The sequence below is a fragment of the Nanorana parkeri genome, unplaced genomic scaffold (genome assembly GCF_000935625.1).
Source record: "Nanorana parkeri isolate BGI_ZX_2015 unplaced genomic scaffold, ASM93562v1 scaffold822, whole genome shotgun sequence".
Taxonomy (NCBI): domain Eukaryota; kingdom Metazoa; phylum Chordata; class Amphibia; order Anura; family Dicroglossidae; genus Nanorana; species Nanorana parkeri.
Genome location: NW_017307090.1, coordinates 72,589 through 91,649, shown reverse-complemented (window position 1 = coordinate 91,649; position 19,061 = coordinate 72,589). Strand labels below are relative to the sequence as shown.

Genomic DNA, 19,061 nt, shown 5'->3' with positions numbered 1-19,061 from the left:
GGGGGTGTTTGCCATCAGTGTTCCAACAGGAAGGTTTACTTTCACTTCCTGTCCTGTAGAAAAAACAGGAAGTAAGAGGAAAATCGATCTTAGACGAGCACCAAATTACTCCTTACTTCCTTACTTTAGTACTGGTGAATCTCCTTAATGGCAACAAAGAACTCATAAAAAAGTGATCAGTGATTATGAGCTATTTGCCATGTTCTAAATTAAGAATTTCCCTAGCATGACATTCTTGTGTGCATTGTATCAGACAATCCTGGCAAGATCTCTTTTAGTAGCTGGACCAGCACTTAGTGTGTCCTTATCCCAGGCGGCATCAATGTTTTGATCTCACATGCAAAAGCACCTGTTCAACAAAATTGGCTAAAGAGTACAATTAGAGCCATGTAATGGCTGCAAACTTTGATAATCTCATATTTTAGCTGCTTCTTCCCCCTCTAGATTCCTCGGTACATTATAACTCTTCATGAGCTTCTGGCTCACACTCCTCATGAGCATGTAGAAAGGAAGAGTTTAGAGTTTGCTCAGTCCAAATTGGAGGACCTGTCAAGGTAAGCCATTTATATAGCCATTTTATGGAATGTTCCTATTTAGTCTCTTAGCTCCGGACCAGTGTTTCTCAACCTTTTTTCAGTCATGGCACCCTTTAAAATGATGCAAAATCTCAAGGCACCCCAGTTTAAAATGTCATATATTTTATATATTCAAAAACATACAAAAAAGTGGGTTTCCCCCTTCATATCGAAGTGCCCCCCTTCAAATCAAGATTCCCTCGCTTCACATCAGAGTCACCCTTTGCATTAGGAGCCCCTCTTTCACATCAGAAGTCATTCTTTCATATCAGAGTTCCCCCCTTTCACATCACAGTCCCACTACCACAAAATTTTGAGAAAGCCAGAAGGCATTGCAGGGTGCCACACCACCCTGGTTGAGAAAGGCTGCTCTAGACTATGCACAGTGGTTCCAGTGCAAATCACACATTAGCCATTGTTCCAGTGCAAATCACACATTAGCCATTGTTTATTACACTTATTTTGTCAAGATCTCTTGATTTTCTGGGTCTACACACCATGCATAACCTTTATGAAAGGATCTTTATTTTATAATATGGAGGGAGCAATAGGATGAACAGGAACAATATGGCAGGGTGATCTCATCAGTAAAATTCACAAGCAATATAAGAAACCAAAGGGTGACCAGATCACCATAACCTATGTATACAGTAACTGAGATATCAATATTGGGTGGTTTGATCCTTTAGAGTGGATCTGTAGTCTGCTTGACAGATAGGTTTAAGAACAGACCCCTAACATAATGGCAGCATTGATCAACTGATGGGCATTGGTAAATTATTATTATTATACAGGATTTATATAGCGCCAACAATTTGCGCAGCGCTTTACAAAATGGAGGAGACATTACAGTTACAATACAATACAATTAGAGGTGCACCGAAATAGAGATTTAAAAAACGAAAAACGAAACCGAGTTAAAAAAAATTGTCAGGCCGAAACTGATACGGTGAGCGGTGCGAGAGGAGAGCCCAGCCTACTGTGACAGCGCTGTCTCCGCCCCCACAACGCTCTGCCGCACTGTTATAGGCGGCCAAGCAGTGTGGGAGGAGAGACACCGGCCGCTCACACCGCTTTCCTCCCGCAGCGCTCGGCCGGCTGTCACTTTCTTCCCCACTGGGACACAGAGCAGCGCCCAGCAGAGAGGAAAGAAACCTGGGATGTGCTGATGTATCGGCAGGAAAATTGCACTTTCGGCATTTAGCCAAAAGTGCCATTTTCGGCCGATATATCGGTGCATCCCTAAATACAATTTCAGTACAATAGGGTTAGGAGGGCCCTGCTCGTGAGAGCTTACAATCTAGTAGGAGGGGCAAGTGATACAAACAGTAATAATTGTTTTGTTTAAATTGTGTTATTGGAAGAAGTAAAAGGGCAGTTCTGTTGATATGAGATAGGCTTCCCTGAAGAGAGGGGTTTTTAGGGAACGCCTGAAGGTGGACAGAGATAAGCGGACAGATTGGGGTAAGGAGTTCCAGAGGATGGGGGGCACTCTGGAGACGTCCTGGAGGCGAGCGTGGGAGGAGGTAATTAGAGAGCAGGAGGTCTGGTGAGGAGCGGAGAGGACGGTTTGTGTGATATTTTGAGATGAGGTATAGGTGGAGTTGTAGATGGCTTTGAATGTTGTTAGTATTTTGAATTACTTGATAGTGGAGGGGAGATAAGTATTTTGCCAATGTCTCTTCTAATTTTTTTTATTTTAATATACATAGATTGTATGTCACCTTTAAAATCTAGGTAACTATCTGTCATTCAAGCACTTAGGCATATTCTAGGTCTAATTAAGTAGACTGCAATTAACATACCAATATGGTTATATATTAGTGGAAACGTACAACAAACTTTTGCAAACACAAGAACATACAGACTCTATTCCCTGATGGGACTTGAATTTAGGACTCGCCATACTGCTGCTAAAAGCCAGGTCTTGATTTTTGATGAGTTCAGCTTTTTTTCTAAAAACCTCCATAAAATGTGGCTTTCCCACTAATGAGTAGACTTTTAAACTGGATGAACTAGGCTGCAATAATCTAATACTGTGCTTCTCTCATGCAAAATCAATATTGAACTTCATGGGATGCATGTGTGAACTGGACAGCTACTACCCTTTCTGTGTATGTCAGGGAAAGAGTTATTCATTATGGCAGCTATAAAGGGGCAGCGCAAAAGCACTTGTATAGCTTATTCACATGTATTGTCAGTAGCCTGTTCCTGTAGTGAACCTGTAATAGGAAAGAATCTGTTGTGTCTCAAAATAACTGGTTGCAGCACAGCTAAAATAATACAATTGCAGGTAACACACTGTGACTAAACAAAACCGGCAATTGTATTATTTTGACGGTGCCGCAAACAGTTATTGTGAGACCCCACAAATTGCTTGATTACTTCTTAATACAGGTCCTCAGAATTACACTACACCAAGAGCCTGCTGTGCGTACAGCATACTACCTACACCAAAAGCGCCTTGATTTATGTATGATTAGATCAGGCATGGGAAGAAGCTGAAATGAGTAGAAAGCATGTTTCTGTTCTAAATCAGATTAAAAGATTAATTGTCTTGGTCACCAGTACTGCTCTGCTTCAGGAAATATTTCATTCATTACACATGTATAGATTAATCTATGGCATTGTATTCATTTATTTTATCATTTGCATAGTGCTTTGCAGAATGCATAAACAGAATACATAATTCTCTACACCTGAATGGTGCCTAATGAATGGTACCTAATGTCTATAGCTATCGCTATGCCCCCATATTACATGACTTTTCAGAGTGTTAGATGTAATCTGCCTATTTTGCAGTGTTGCTAAGAACTAAGGAGGTACAAAAGCAGTGGTGTGGTGTGGTCATAATATGCTTTTAAAAAAAAAAGGAAACGCAAAACAAAAAAAAACTAAAAAAAGGGGGCTAGTCGGCCGCTCTGGCTCTCAAAACACCTGAACAATGCCTGCATCCAATCAGATTGTTCAGGTATTTTGACAGCCAGTGGGGCCGACTAGCAAGATACTGAAGTTTGCCGGTGTGAGTGATTCCTCCATCCACACAGTTCAGTGTAGATGGAGGAATCTGTTGCACTTTTTCCATCTGACCATAGAAAATCTGCAGATAATCTATAAGTGTCTGGTCAGCTTTACACAGCTCTCACCCTATAAAACCTAATTTTGTTGATTAGCCAATTTGCCACATTTATGGGAAACTTTTGATTAGTGTGTTCATATCTTCATGTAAGCTTTTCTCTGGCATTTCTCTGTGTACACTATTAATGACCTCAATACAATTTACTATACTGGTTGTTAGGAAATCTTTGGCATTTTTGCATTTCAGTTTCAAGTTTCATTATTATTATATTTTTTGTTACTGGCATTTGCAAAATGATTTGCAAACATTTAAATCACCTTTACTGCATGCAAGACAATATAAACTAATAGAATATGTGAAGCAGGTTTTTGCAGCCTCTCATCCTTCAGTTGCCCTAGTTCCACTATGTCCTAATATCTAACAGTACACAGTAATTGGGTAAAAAATGCAGGTAATTAATGGGTATAATAATGGGTTAGTCTATGTAAACTAGGGATGTACTGATCCCGTTTTTTTTGGCGAGTACCGATATTTATATTTTGGTACTAGCCGATACTGAGTACTTCCGCTAGCATGGAACCGGCTTCCTGGGCAATCAGGGTTATGACACACCGCCCGGCTTCTTGATTGCCCAGGAAGCCGGCTCCATGCTGTTTGGCCGGCTTGATGCCGATTGGCCGGGAAACCGGATTTCCGGCCAATCAGTATCGAGTCGGTTTTCAGGCCAATGAGGAGTCACTACCCGGGAAGTCGGCTCCATGTTCACTCGCGGCACTGCAGGATGTCTCCCTGTAACCGGAAGTTCCGCTATCGTGGAGCACTTGGGTGAGTATGAGTACTCGGCCAAATACTCAGTATCGGTACCAATACTAGTATTGGTAAAGGTGCATCCCTAATGTAAACCATACCAATGAAGTATGTTCTTTGCTCCTTTTGGTTTGTTAAATAGTCCATTTAAAGTGCTTTGTTATATCTGTTCGATAAGCGCAAAAAACATTGAGTGCTTTCCTTTGCACTCTGCAGTCGTATCTTAATGGTGTCAGCCCTGCCCAGTTCACCACTGTGGACTACAGAACACCTGCCCCATGTTATAGAGATGAGAGGTGGAGTTGTTCCTGATACAGGAAGAAAGTGTTGTCACTGTAGGACAGGGTGTGTGTTACTGGAAGGATTACCAGGTGAAAGTAAGGAATGATTCATATATTTAGAATGAGATGAAAAGGGAGGTTTATACTATAAAATGTATGTCTCCCAAATCTGTAGAAATTGTGTGATGCAATTGAGACAGCAGTGACCAAACTCCCTAAGTAACCTTTCCAGCACCTTACTGAATGTATTCTGTAAGAAATCCAGGGTGTTTTGGCAACACTAAGGGAGGTCAGCATTGGTACTGGATACGAAAACTTAGTAAAGTATGACTTTTTTGTGTTTATTATGATGTGATCACAAGTTGTTTTATAAAATAAATATATACAGTACATTACTCAAAACTCCCACCCTGTCACCTCTTCAGTGCCAGTCCTCAGCCAGTCCAGAGTGGCCCGAGGTGCATTTTCCACTTTCTCCTTTACTAGCTCTTCCCATTTGTTCGATATACAGTGACAAAATTCTGTTTGTTTTGTAGCTGGATAGAAATTGAGAACAAACAATGGATGGAAAAATTGACCTATTGATTTGGAGATAACTTTGTCATTACTTCAGATGACAACGTAATACATGTATGTTTTTGTTAGCGCAAAAAAAAAGAATTAATCTTGGCAAAATGTTCTATTTGCTAAGCAATCACAAGACACACAATGTAATAATTGAAAAAAGTGATGTTCTTCTAGTTTGACCAGTGTCAGTTTTAAAACATATAGATAGAAAGCTGCCATTTTATTCTATAATTTGACCTGTTTCCATTGACACTTAAATTACATTTTATTACAAAGCATAGCAATTATTTACAATTGAAATAAAGCCTTTTCTAATTTTGTACAGTCACTAAAAAACTTTAAAAAACTAAATGAATGAAACTGAAAAAGAATTGAAACATTATTTGTAAAAGTTGTATGACACATTTGGCCTGCTACAAATAAACCAGAATTATTACAATGTAGCAACAATAATGTTGTTACATCGTAATTCTTATTAAATCTTTTCTGTGCGTGTCAATTTACACAGGGCCAGCTACAATGATAGAGAGGAAGCATCTGCCCTAAGTTGACAACCAGTTACAGTGTTATCTAAACCTAAGGACAGAAATATTAGCCTTAAGATGTAGTGCCTCTATTAGGATTTTTATCCTGACTTTTATTCCTTTATTTCCACGTGGTGGTCCTACCGGCAATGCGCTTCCTGTTGTAGGTTGGCAACACACACATTTTGTAGTGTATTTATGGATGAGCAGTGTCATCACCCTAGCACAGGAAGTATGTTAGGGCTACAGAACACCTCTCATTCTTCTCATGGCAATTACATAGGGGAGAGGTGTTCTGTAGGTCACAGAGGCGAACTGGACAGGGATGATAACAACGATTGAGATTTCAGTGCAGCAAAGAGCAAAGGAAGTTAGGAGCTCACTGGATTTCCAGCAAGATTAGCAGATATATTTTGCACTTGTAAAGCAGATATAACACAATGCCTTTGAAGGTATATTTACAGACCAAAAAGGAAACAAGATATCTAATAAATATTCATTGTTTGGGTTTAGAGACACTTTAAAGCTATTGCCAAAAGTTTACAGGGATGCTAAACTGGGGAGCAATAGGGGCAGATTAAAGGAGTTGTAAAGTCCCAGTTTATACTATCCTGTTATTACCTCAGCATTGTAATAGGAATACATACTATAATTGTTTTCGGTAATGCATTCAAAGCTTACTTGGGAAAATCCCTTTTATGTAGTGAGTGCTGCCTTCTGTCTTCCCATCGCTTTTTTTCCCAACTTCTTGGGTTCCCAGTGTGCTTTGCATTTTTCTCTGCTGCTTGATGTGATGCAATCTCAATTTCTCAAGACTACATATTCCATCATGCATTATTCCAGCAAGCAATGATAATGTTGCATTGTTCATACTTTGAGTCGTAGTTTAGTTGTGACACTAGGAAGTGCATATTTACAGGGCTGAGAGAAATTGTATCACTGCATTGAGGAAGTACATCCTATGGGCATCTTCAAAAAGTATGTTTACAACTTGTAGATCAATATGTTATTAGGATTCAGATAGAACGTATGGAAATTCAGAATATAAATACATATTTATTTGTACTTTTTGACCATAGATACCCTTTAAGAAAGTGTAGCATTATTTGAAAAGAACAAAGGTGTAATTTATGGTTATGTACTTTTCTGCTTTTTATAAGAGGATGCGTAGTACTCTGCCCCATTTCTTCTGAGATAGTGGCCATGGAATCTTTTATGTATCTTTCAATCAACAAGAGTGGCTTTTCTTTTAGGCACTTATGAAGCATTTCCTGAACATGGATTCTCCTCTTTAATGGAGAACAAATATTCTTCTTTATGTATCATTTCCATGTCTTCTGTGTTCTTTTTCCAAATACAGAATGGGGAGGGACTGGTGATGACAGCCTTGTAAAGGAAGCTTTATTGTGAAAGTATAACCAGCATACGTCTGTATTGTAATGGGGTGTTCTAGTGTAGGGCATGTATTGTGAAAACAATCTTACATGTTTAGATTAATGGAATACTTCTCTTATCTTTTACTGTCTCATTTTTATTCTTCAAACATGCAGATACGCTCAAACACTTTATGGACACTTGAAAAAGAAAGCATATACAATTTAAAAAGTTACCAGAAAATGTCATTACAATTAGGATATATTGTTCCTCGGTTGAATTAATTTATGGTTGCTGAGAAACACTTGTTTGTATTACCGTGTACCATCATTTCTGAGAAATTAACGAGGTGATTACTAATGAAATGCGCTATTTGCCATTATCGCTTCGTTGTGTGTCTGCCCTCCTTGAAGACCCAGAGCCGTTGCCCTTTTTTGTTATTAAATGAGTTCTTCCAGGAAGAATGGACAATTTATAAAAGGTCAGAACATCCTAAATGTTCAGTTAAAGTTTATGTCTGTGCAAAATAAAAAAAACCTATATGCAGTACATCTCTGTAGTACACACAGGTATATATCCACATGTTTTATCCCTACATAGAACCTGCAACTACAGAATAATACCAGTTGATCTGCCTGGAACCCAGCATTGTCCAAGCTTTGGTTTGTGACAGAAAACCCAATAATTTATGTTAACCCCGCCCAGTTCTCTCCTGACTGATTACAGAACATCTCCCTCTCCCCTCCATTACATAAGGGAGAGGCATTCTGTGGTCGTCAGAGAAGAACCAGACAGAGATTATAACACTGCTTGGAGTGCAGCAGAGTGCATGGGCGGTTACAGGCGCACTGGATTTCTGGCAGGGGCAACAAGTAGGGATGCCCCGATACCACTTTTTCAGGACCAATTACAAGTACTTCCCCTCATGTACTTGCCGATACCAATTACCGATACTTTTTCTTAAAGGGACAGGTAACTTTAAATGATCTATAGTACTACTACATGTTATGTACTATGGATCATGATTTAACCTATTCATGTTAGCAGGGGATAATTGTAAATCTACTGCTGTAGTGTAGTGGACGTGTGTGCTGTATATATGTACTACATATACATTACACACGTCCAGTACACTATAGCAATAGTTTTACAGCCAGCCCTGTCCCAGCTTTCCTCACTCACAGTTTCACTCCGATCCCTGTTGCCTCACGAGGTGCCTCTTGTAGTCGGCGCTGGGCAAGATCGCTGCATCGCGTCTCGGTGCTCAGCTTGTGGGAGGCGCTCACAATTCTGCCCTGCTAACATGAATATGTTAAATCATGATCCATAGTACATAATAGTACATGATATGTAGTTGTAGTACGGATCATTTAACCCATTCAGATTAGCAGAATTGTAAATCTATTGCTGCAGAGCATTCTATATGTACTGTATATGTACAGTACATATAGAATGCACTGCTGTAGTAGATCACACACAAAACTAAGCCCAGGTCCCGTCTTACTCACTGTTGCCTCGATTGCGGTGCCTCACGAGTTGGAGAGGAGCGTTGCATCACTGCTGCTCCGGTGGGCGGTGCTCCAGGTGGGGTCCTAATTTAGGTGTGCTGGCAACTGCCTGGAGCGCCGCCCACCGGAGCAGCAGTGACGCGACGCTTGGCGCGACGTAAGTAAAAAAAAAGAAGTGACCGCCTCTCCAGCCCTGCCGCACAGCCGCCCGTACATGCTGTGGGTGGCAGAGCGGTGGGGAAGGAGCGGCACTATCTCGGGGGGGGTCCTGTTCTTCCTCTCTGGGCTCCCCCTAACAGGAGGAACGCCAGGGCCCAGTCACAATCGCGACCACTGCGTCCCTGGTAGTGCCGCCAGTGCTGGAATTTGTAGTCCTGTATAGCTGGTGGTATTCTGCGTTCCTGTATAATCATTATACAGTTATGCAGAATACCAGTTATGCAAAAGTCAACGGGCGACATCACCCGTTGACTTGGTTGGTTCTACTATCCATAGCTCCTGGATCTTCACCCTACCACCATAGAGCTTTACTCCTTCTGCTCTGTTACCCTGACTGCAAAATAGATAAGTAATCCAATGAACGCAGTGGATTTTCCATATATATCTGATATGATTCATACTTGTACATACATTAACAGTGTGAATAAGGGTCAGGGGCAGAATTTTCAATATAAAGCTAAGATCAAGAACATGGAGACATGACCTCAAACTAGTAGGAGGAAAGTTAAAAAACAACCTTGGAAAGTATTATTTTACCTAAAGACTAGTTGATGCTTGGAGCAGGCTTCCAGCAGAAGTAGTAAGACAGTCTTAGCTAAGTGAAATTAAACTTGCTTGGGACAAACAAACATCTACAGTATACTCATACAAAAAGGTTAAAAATTATCAAGAAAAGGGCAGGCTCGATGAACCACTTGGTCTTTTTCTGCCATCACTCTTCTATGTTTCTATTTGTGAGAAATTGAAACAGTTGGCAAACATCAAAGCAATAGGACATAAAAACAGCCACAGCACATTTGTGCTGTCACTTGTTTTATGCTTTAATGCCTTGATTCAATAAAGAAGTTTTTCTGAGGGATCTGAAATGATGTGCCAACTGTTTCAAGTTGTTCTATATGGAGGGCTCATAGGAACCATGTGTAAGCCCCAGTGTTCCATGCAGTACAGAAGATAGATCATTTTCTATTTGGGAGTCTTGCATCAACCTGGATTCTTAAAGTTTATGGAACTTTTGTATGTGTGGGCACTTTTTTTTATTGCTTTATGTGTCTCCTCTGCCATATTTGTCTTAATGCCAGGACAGAGTGAGCGAAAATCCACAATTTTCATTTGCCACAAGAACAGCTGTAGGGGGGAAATTCTTCCAATGGGGATACTTGTTCCAGTGACAGCTGTCCATGAGGAAAGATTTCCTCTCACTTCCTTATGTGTGTACGGAACAGGAAGTAAAGGAAAACCTCCTCCATAACACACAAATGGCAACACAAACCTGACAGGGTTTTAATCTTTCACTACTACATCCAAAATGGAAAAAAAAAAAACCTGTTGTGGCTTTATGTATAAACACGTATTTGTGTTTTTCCACCTCATAGAAACTATTGTTAAAGACATGATGGATCATTTCAACAGCTGGACCATTCCCAAAACTCGTGTTCAGCTAATTTTAGTCAAAACATATATAACTGCCTTAGCTTGTGTGTAACCTTAGAAATCTGGCAGGAAATCATAGAGCCATCTGCTGGTATTTAGTCCAGGGACTGAAGAGCTTGCATAGCTGCAGATATATAAAATGTTGTAGAAAGAGTCTGCATCTTTAGGGTGCAGGACCTCCCTCATACTGGCAAATCTTTACATACCTACAGTTGTAAAAGAAGTAAAAGAAATATATTTATTCCAATTTTTAAATGTGATGCACTTGCGTATTCATGTATTCCTTGCATATTTTTCATAAAAGTAATTGTAACCGATAATTGGCAGGAGCTTCCAAACACAGAATGAATAAGTTCAATTCACAATGCTGATACATCAGATAAGTAACCCCATTTTTCAGTTATTTTTAACTGAGTTCAATGAGATTTGAAAAGTACACATGGCTGAAAATAAAGATCCTTATCCTTGTATAAAGTTTCTTGAATTGGGTCTTTTACATGTTAATAAAATGTACATGAAGATAATTAGTCAGTTTGCAGACACTTAGATCGTTGTAATTACCACCAGCAAGCCACCTTTAGGCCCCCTTACAACTCTGCAGTGCATTGTGTTACTGCAAGCATATTAATATGCAGTATTATGTGCATTAACATGCATACTTTTTGATAAGCTGCCGTTGTACAACAACATGCCATAAAAAGGCCATGTTTCTTTTTCTGTGGAGCACAACACACAGATGGTTCCCATTTGTATGTTGTGGTGTGCTGCAACACACATGAATGGGAGTGCATTTGCAAGGTGCGATGAGATGCCATTCAAAAGGATTGGCACAGAAGTGTTGATCGTGCATTACTGTGCCATTCTCTTATGAGTCATGGAACTATGGAAGAGTATTGTGCCAGTTGACCAGCCACTGGTTGATTCAGTTGTTCCTTGAGGTACAGTAAGACGTTTTATTATGACAGTATTACTATGTACAGTGTAACTGTAGTGCATATTTCTCACACGGAACGATGTGGTTAAAGATAGAGAATAACATTTAAGCTTAACTTGTTTAGAATTTTATTATGAAGGTAACCTGAATTTCTTGGTAGTTTTATCTCATCTCCCCATCCATAAAACATTCCTATGAGAGGGAGACTCTGGCTGTGTATTCAGCTTCTATGTGCAGGGTTTAGCAGTCATACTGTCAAGAGTGGCCAGCCATGATTCCCTTGCTTCCCATGTCGTGGTGCCTTCTTAGTGCTGGGCATGCTGCTCCCACATGCTTTCCAATTGCAGCATGAAAGCCTGCTGTAATCCCGGTTTTCTTCACTGTTTCTGTGACATCACCTAACACTGGGCCGCATATCAGCTCAATGTAAATAGGTTCCTCTCTGACGTTCATCCCGTGCATCCATTAGCTTGATCTGCTCTTCTGGTTATGAATTGTTTTTTCTCCTGGTTCCCCATTTACTAACCTTCTTTGCTGATAGCTTGGATTGTCTTCTGATTTCACGCTATTAGCCACAATACTTTATCTTCTGCCATTACAGGAACTACATCTGACTGCCACTTACCTGACCACCAGCAATGCTTTGACACAAGTCCTGACCCTGGCTTGTTTTGAAGCTGTGGTTCTGGGTTGGCTGTCACCTTTGGGCCATAATCGAGGACTGTGATATAAGGTTTCAAAATAATCCAGTTTAAATTTCCTGGCTGGAGTAGCCAGTGAAGACAGGACACTTCTTAGTTTTGGCACCCTAGTATGAGATCATATATTCCACTAGTGACATAAAGGATCCCTCTATGACATCTTAGTACAACAGAGAAGATTGACATGCAGAGAGTCTCATTACAGTTTAACATTCCAGCACACTAATAAACCATCTATGCATATTGGGCCAGGGGATCTACAGTATTTACAGATCTTTGTAACAACATATTGAGTATAGTTCTTCTTAAAGTGACACAAGATAGAAATTACTTACACCTGACAGTATTTCTTGAACATCTATTATCATAAAGAAAAACAAACTGTTATATGTAAAAGTGAACAACACATTGATATATCTGTGTTCACAGTATTTACCTACAGATAAATGTTAGAAATAAACGTAATGAAATGACTTACTTTTATCTGACAGGGTAATGCATGATGAAGTTAGTGACACAGAGAACATTAGGAAAAACCTGTCTATTGAAAGGATGATTGTGGAAGGCTGTGATATATTACTAGACACAAGCCAGACATTCGTACGCCAAGGTAAGCAGTTTCTGTGCTGGGTAATATTTTCATATTGTATTACTTATTTGCTTAAAAGTGATGTAAATCTGCCTTAGTAAAGATATATGTTCTTGGTGCCCAACTATATTGTCATGACATATGTTTATATTACCTGTGAAATCCAAGGCTTTGTATTTGAAATTACCTGCAGCTTTCCCTGCTGACAGCCCATGCAAGGCTCCAGTGGAATGTCTGTGGCCTCTGTGTGCAGAAGACTCTGTGAGTTGGAACACTGCAGCCACGGGCCCATAAACACCACCTCATATCCACATCTTATCACACCTACAGTATCTCACATCCGCTGCACCTCACATCCGCAGCATTTCACATCCACAGCATCTCACATCCGCAGCATCTCACATCCGCAGCATCTCACATCCTCAGCATCTCACATCCTAAGCATCTCACATCCACAGCATCTCAGATCCACGACACCTCACATCCACAGCATCTCACATCCACAGCATCTCACATCTACAACATCTCACATCTATAGCACCTCACATCCACAGCATCTCACATCTACAACATCTCACATCTATAGCACCTCACATCCACAGCATCTCACATCTACAACATCTCACATCTACAGCACCTCACTGCCACAGCATCTCACTGCCACAGCATCTCACAGCCACAGCATCTTACAGCCACAGCATCTTACAGCTGCAGTATCTCACAGCAACAACATCTCATACCCACAGCATGTCACATCGCTTTGTCCCGATCTTTAATATAATGCGTCTGATTCGTAACTACTAGGTGCATGATCTAAGTGCAAATTCCTAAAACATCTCCCACCAGGGAAGCACTGATAGCAGCAGATATCTCTATAACCATTAACACCAGAGCACACATGGAAGTGTTCACCAATTTCCAAAGCTTTAGGTGAAAGGTGATTGGTGATACATGGCTTGGCCATGCAGGACACCGAGCGGTTGTACAATGTGTACAGTGCACGCAAAAACGCAGAAAAAATGCTTCAAAGGCCTCTGAAAGTGCTCACTCTCAAGTGTGCATGGGGACTTAAATATTTTTACTATTTTGTTTTTCAAGCTGACAATAACATAGCTGTGTTACAGGAAAAAATGAATGGTGAAGGCCATAGTTCAGCATAGCATACAACAACTGTCCTGTTTTTAAATAACAAGCCCTGTTTTATTTCAGGTACCCTTATCCAGGTGCCCTCGGTGGAGAGAGGGAAACTAAGTAAAGTACGCCTGGGACCTCTATCTTTGAAGAGAGAAGGGGAAAGACAATGCTTTCTGTTCACGAAACATTTCTTAATATGCACTAGAAGCTCAGGGGGAAAACTGCATTTACTCAAGGTACGATATGTTTTCAAATTACGCAGCAGACCTTTATTTACCATAGTGTTTACATTTTGATTCATATATGTAAGGGCTTGTTCACACGATTTTCCGGTCCGAATCTGGTGCGGATCTGCAGACGCGGTGCTCTGCATGCAGTGCATTTTGGACGCGTTTTTTATGCAGCATACTGACAGCTGTGGGGCTGTCAGTATGCAGATTCTTCCTCTAAGGTCACTTCCGCCCTCTCGTAACAACCAATTCCCTTTGTGTGTTACAGTGGATAACATGACCAGCTGTATTTGGATAACATGACCGGGATACAGTGGCTAGCATGATCAGCATACAGTTAGTCAACATACAAGATATGTGTAATCACTCCCCACATTCATTCTTTTGGACATTTTTTACAATGCGAATTCAGCAAACAGCTCTGAGGCTATTTCTCTCCAGTTTTGATTTTTTATATGCACATTTTTGAAATGTGGATGACAAGGGTTGTATAGTATTGGCACACGCTCCATCAATCCGACAAACCTTTCCATGTCCAGGACCATGTTGTTCATGCCTACTGGTTTTCCCTCTACTGCTCCACCACAACCAGAAAGTCCAACAATGACGACATCATGAAAAGTGTAGAAAGAATATTTTTTTTTTTTTGCTAAGCTGCAGTGCGGTCCGTTATTTAACGCGTTTTCTGCGCATTTTCGTTGTGTTTTTGACGCGTTTGTGCGTTTCCTGAACAGGAAAAAATGTGGCATGCAGTATTTTTTCGTGAATTGAACGGACTGCGCACGTGAGAACTGTAGCCCATAAAACACATAGGGATACATTGGGATGCATTTTTAGTGCAGGAGTGCACGGATCTGGTCAGGACAGAATCCGGACGTCGTGTGAACAAGCCCTAAAGCCTATGGGGCATATACAAGAACAGTGTTATGTAGGCAGCCCAGTGCAGGTGCTGAAACCTTCTATCAATGACAATGTTCACTTCCAGCACTTTGCTCAGGATCTGATCTTCTCCATTCTTTAGTGTGGGATCGCGCTTAATGAGCATGCTCTATAATGTCAAGTTGCTAAGGAGATGCTGTGATGTCTCTTCAATATTATCATTGTACTTCCTAAAGTCTGTGGGCTGGTCAAGAGAGGTAGGCAGAGTTGAAGCTACAGCAATATAGTAATATAAATCTACTGCTTGTGAGCTTTAGGTCTTTATTACCATTGATCTGTTGCTGCAGATATGCATGGGTGGGCTAGTTCAATGCCACATGGTCCATCCAGGCTATAATAAAAAATTATACATCTCAGCTACCTACAGAGCAACACAAAATGGCGTCAGGCACTCTTACTGTTATTTATAAATGAATAAATTATGCATTATTCTCACAATAATTACATTTGTTGTTGTGAAGTATTTTTTGTCATAGCACTGGAGGAAATAAGGAATTAGACACACTTGCTTATGTTACTAAAGTAGACATAAACCCTAACTGGATTACATTTGATTTGCAGCTCAGTGCTGCTGGTCTCCTGCAATCTCTTTGCAGCTGCCTCCTGTCTACATGCATGCACTCCAGCGATGGCTGCATGTCACCTGGATGGAATATCCGATGGTGACAGTGGCAGAACATGCTTGCACATCAAGCATCAGCACAGGCACTTGTAGTCTACATCAGGAGCTTATGTGACAGGGTGACAGCACAGGAGAGCAATTGGGAGCCAGGAAGTGCCTTAACAAGGATCCCCAGGGCAGGATCGCCAGGTATTATTTTAAGAAAAGCTGCAGATTTAAAAAAATTGGAAACTAGTTTTGAAATGGCTAATATTGAGATTTTAATAATAGGGTTTCCATCTGCTTCAATCCTAGTGCTGTATCACCATTGTATCATTTTGTTTTGTTATATACTTTTATTGATATTGTCAGTGTCACATGTTCAAGCAAGTTTTTTTTTTTGGTAAAGTAAAATTCTGGCCAGATATCTACATACACAATTAAAAACAAGAATATCCTGTTGTACCTGCCAAAGGTTTTGCAAATCTGTTCAGCCAGTCTTGTCAATTGACATGCTGTGGATGTGAGATGCTATGGATGTAAGATATTGATACTGCACAGCCAGGGAGGTTATCTTACTATTTCCTGGTTCAGATTTGTAGCATCCGGTGTCACTTTTCCACCTCCAGTCTTCTCACTGCACAACTAATCTATTGAGGAGAACTGGAAGCTGTGAAGTTGAATCAGGAAATAGTAAATCACAGGATCACAGGAATGACTGAGCAGATTGGGAAGGTAAAACACAGTTATTGTATATGTATTTGAAATCTGCAGCTCTTTGTCTGGAGTTCGTCTATAACACAGATGGTGTTCCTTAGTTTCTGTCAGAACAATTTCTTCTCTATTTTACTTTTCAGCCTAAAATGTATGTAGAAGAATGATATGCAGCCATGTGTATTGCAATGCAATGTCAAATGGGGAAGAAAAGCGATCCAACCTCAATTAGGGCCATTCGTCTTTTGCCGCTGGGACTTTGGTGCGCTGCATAAGAGCACTTATTTAGTATCCTTATACTCAGAGCAACTTGACAATTACATTGTAGGGTAAACATCAGGAAAAGTAGCATTGGGAACAATCACAAGAATTACTTGTATCTCATTTGTCCCTGTTACTTCCTAATTAAAACCTATAAAATAAAGTTGTATTTATTCAGGTCTGCTAGCAAATGAAATCCTTATTTCCAAACAAAAAGTATATTTAGTTCAGGCTACAAAGGTAAACTGTTACTCCTGCATCTCTGAAAGAAAGTAGTTCTTATCTATAAATGGTATAAAGCAGCGGTAGGCAAACTCCGGCCCTCTAGCTGGTGTGAAACTACAAATCCCATTATGCTCTGGAAGTCAAGAGCCTTGCTACCTTTTTTGCTTGTAGGTTCTGTCAAGAGAACCTACAAATCCTTTTGGGATTTGTAGGTTCACCAGAGCTGGAGGGGTGCAGTTTGTCTACCCCTGGGATAAAGCATCCAGTCATGACATTTGTGAAATGTCATGACTGCACAAGTTCTGCAGAAAGGAGGAGAATGGGTTATGGCTATTTAATTGCCTGTGGAGCTTTTATAGCGTTCTGCCAGCATTAGGTTACATGCTTCTCCCTTTTTGTGGCAGATGTACATTGTTCTGTACCTACTGCATCATCACAAAGAAAAAAAAAATCTATAGCTAGGGATGCATCAATATATCGTCCGCCAAAACATATCGTCCGAAAATGGCACTTTTGGCAAAGTGCCATTTTCTGGCCGAAATAGCGGTGCATCCACTCTTTCTCTCCTCCCCGCTGGGCGCTGCTCTGCGTGCCAGCGGGAGGAGAGATACTCACAGGCGGCCGAGCGGTGCGGGAGGAGAGCTGAGTGTTTGTAGATAATTGAGGACAGAGTATGGTTACTATATCCTCAATTATGAATGAATCGGAAATAATCTACATCACCTCCTGTTCATTCATGATTGAGGATATAGTAAACACAATATATCCACATGTTATGCATGAACAGGAACACTCGGTATAGAGGATTCCTGCTCATTTATAACAGGGGCTGCAGAAAATGTACATCCCTGTACGTCTCCAAACCACCATTGTTAGAATAGGAGAAGAAAAGAGAATGGAATTAGAAAGAAAACACGTTAAGATAAGGGGAGGGGTGGGGGCATTTAATGTATTTTTCTAATGCAAACAGTGTAAGTACTTGAATTCGACCTGCTAATGCAAGGAGACAATCAATTCATGCGCTCCAAGAAGCATCCTGATAGGAGGATAAAGCAGAGTGACAGAGAGATGAGGTCATCACGGTGCTGCTTCTCCTATAAATGTCCAGTCACAGGCTGGGGCAGGTCCAGGATGAGCTGGGCTCAGAGGAAGTGGGTTGAATAATGCTAGCCATCAGAATGAGGATATGTCACACAAACATTAAATCTCTGGATTTAAGGTGAATATTGCAACAAATTATCTTTTTTTCATGTTGGCTGAAGTTCTGCTTTAAAACAGCTGTTTGTAGGAACAAAGGGAAATTCCATTGCAGTTAACGGAAAAGCTAAACTAAAGACTGGCATGAGGCAGATAACAAATAATACAAATACAAATAATAACAATTTGGCAATAGTTTTATTTTCTTACCTTCATTTACAAGTTAGTTAATCTTCAAATATTTGTGCACAGTACGTGCTTACATTTGTTGTTGGAAGGATCCTAAGCAGAATTGTTGTTTATTGTTTGTCATTTTTATACTAGATTGTGTGAATACAACCTTTTGATTTCCATGTAGTGATCCATAGTGAAGGTCAGACTGCCACATACATTTGCGTGTCTCCGATTGTGAGATTGTTTTAACATTTGATTTTCCCAAATGTCAAATGGAAACAGACTCACGGGCAGCATTTGTTCCTATTTTGTTCTCTCCCTGCCCATAAGCTGATACTTTGTCTCAGTTATGTTCTGTTGATAAGTTCTTCTTTGGTTTATATCCAGGATTGGTAGGGTGATATCAGTGATACCCTGAGGAGTTTGTGGAGGGGCTGTGGCCCTATTATAATTATTTTTGTTCTGCCAGATGTTCCATTAATGTTTGTTTTGCACAGTAGGTTGAATGAGGATTGCCAAATGGTCTTCTTGTGCCCGTCCTATTCTTTTTTTTTTTAAATAAATTCTTTATTTCAAGTTTTCAAATTTTTTAAACCGGAAATTGTACCCATATGGACTCGCAGGTCTGGATACGAAAAGGACATTTAGAACATGACATAGGCAAGGAGTCAGCATATAGGGTACAGTAAAAACAATAAGATCCCTGTTAGTGTCATTGGAGCACACACGCATGGGGGGTACCCTCTCACGGAGACCCAAAGGTACAGACGCTGGTCGAGATTGCATCCCAGCGTGTATGTGTTTCCATATATTCTACAAGGTGCATAGGTGGTATAGACCATGACTATCGCCTACGGGGTGGCGCAGCCCCTGCCGACCCGCCGCTTAGGTTGGCCCGTCGGTGGACTACCGGGGTCTCACCCATCAGGACATGGTGACCTTCCCGACAGCGAGTGGGGAGATAGCCAAGTAGTCATGGGGGTATTTCTAGTGTTGG

General features: G+C 40.6%; 1 protein-coding gene across 1 annotated transcript in view; it reads left to right on the top strand.

Annotated features, from left to right (window-relative positions):
- The window catches only part of RASGRF2 (Ras protein specific guanine nucleotide releasing factor 2), a 199,179-nt gene that overhangs the window by 116,685 nt on the left and 63,433 nt on the right, over window positions 1–19,061 (top strand). The window contains exons 8-10 of the mRNA XM_018565208.1: window positions 445–554; window positions 12,492–12,610; window positions 13,799–13,959. Coding sequence (XP_018420710.1) covers window positions 445–554; window positions 12,492–12,610; window positions 13,799–13,959 — 390 coding nt within the window. The remainder of the gene's footprint in view (window positions 1–444; window positions 555–12,491; window positions 12,611–13,798; window positions 13,960–19,061) is intronic.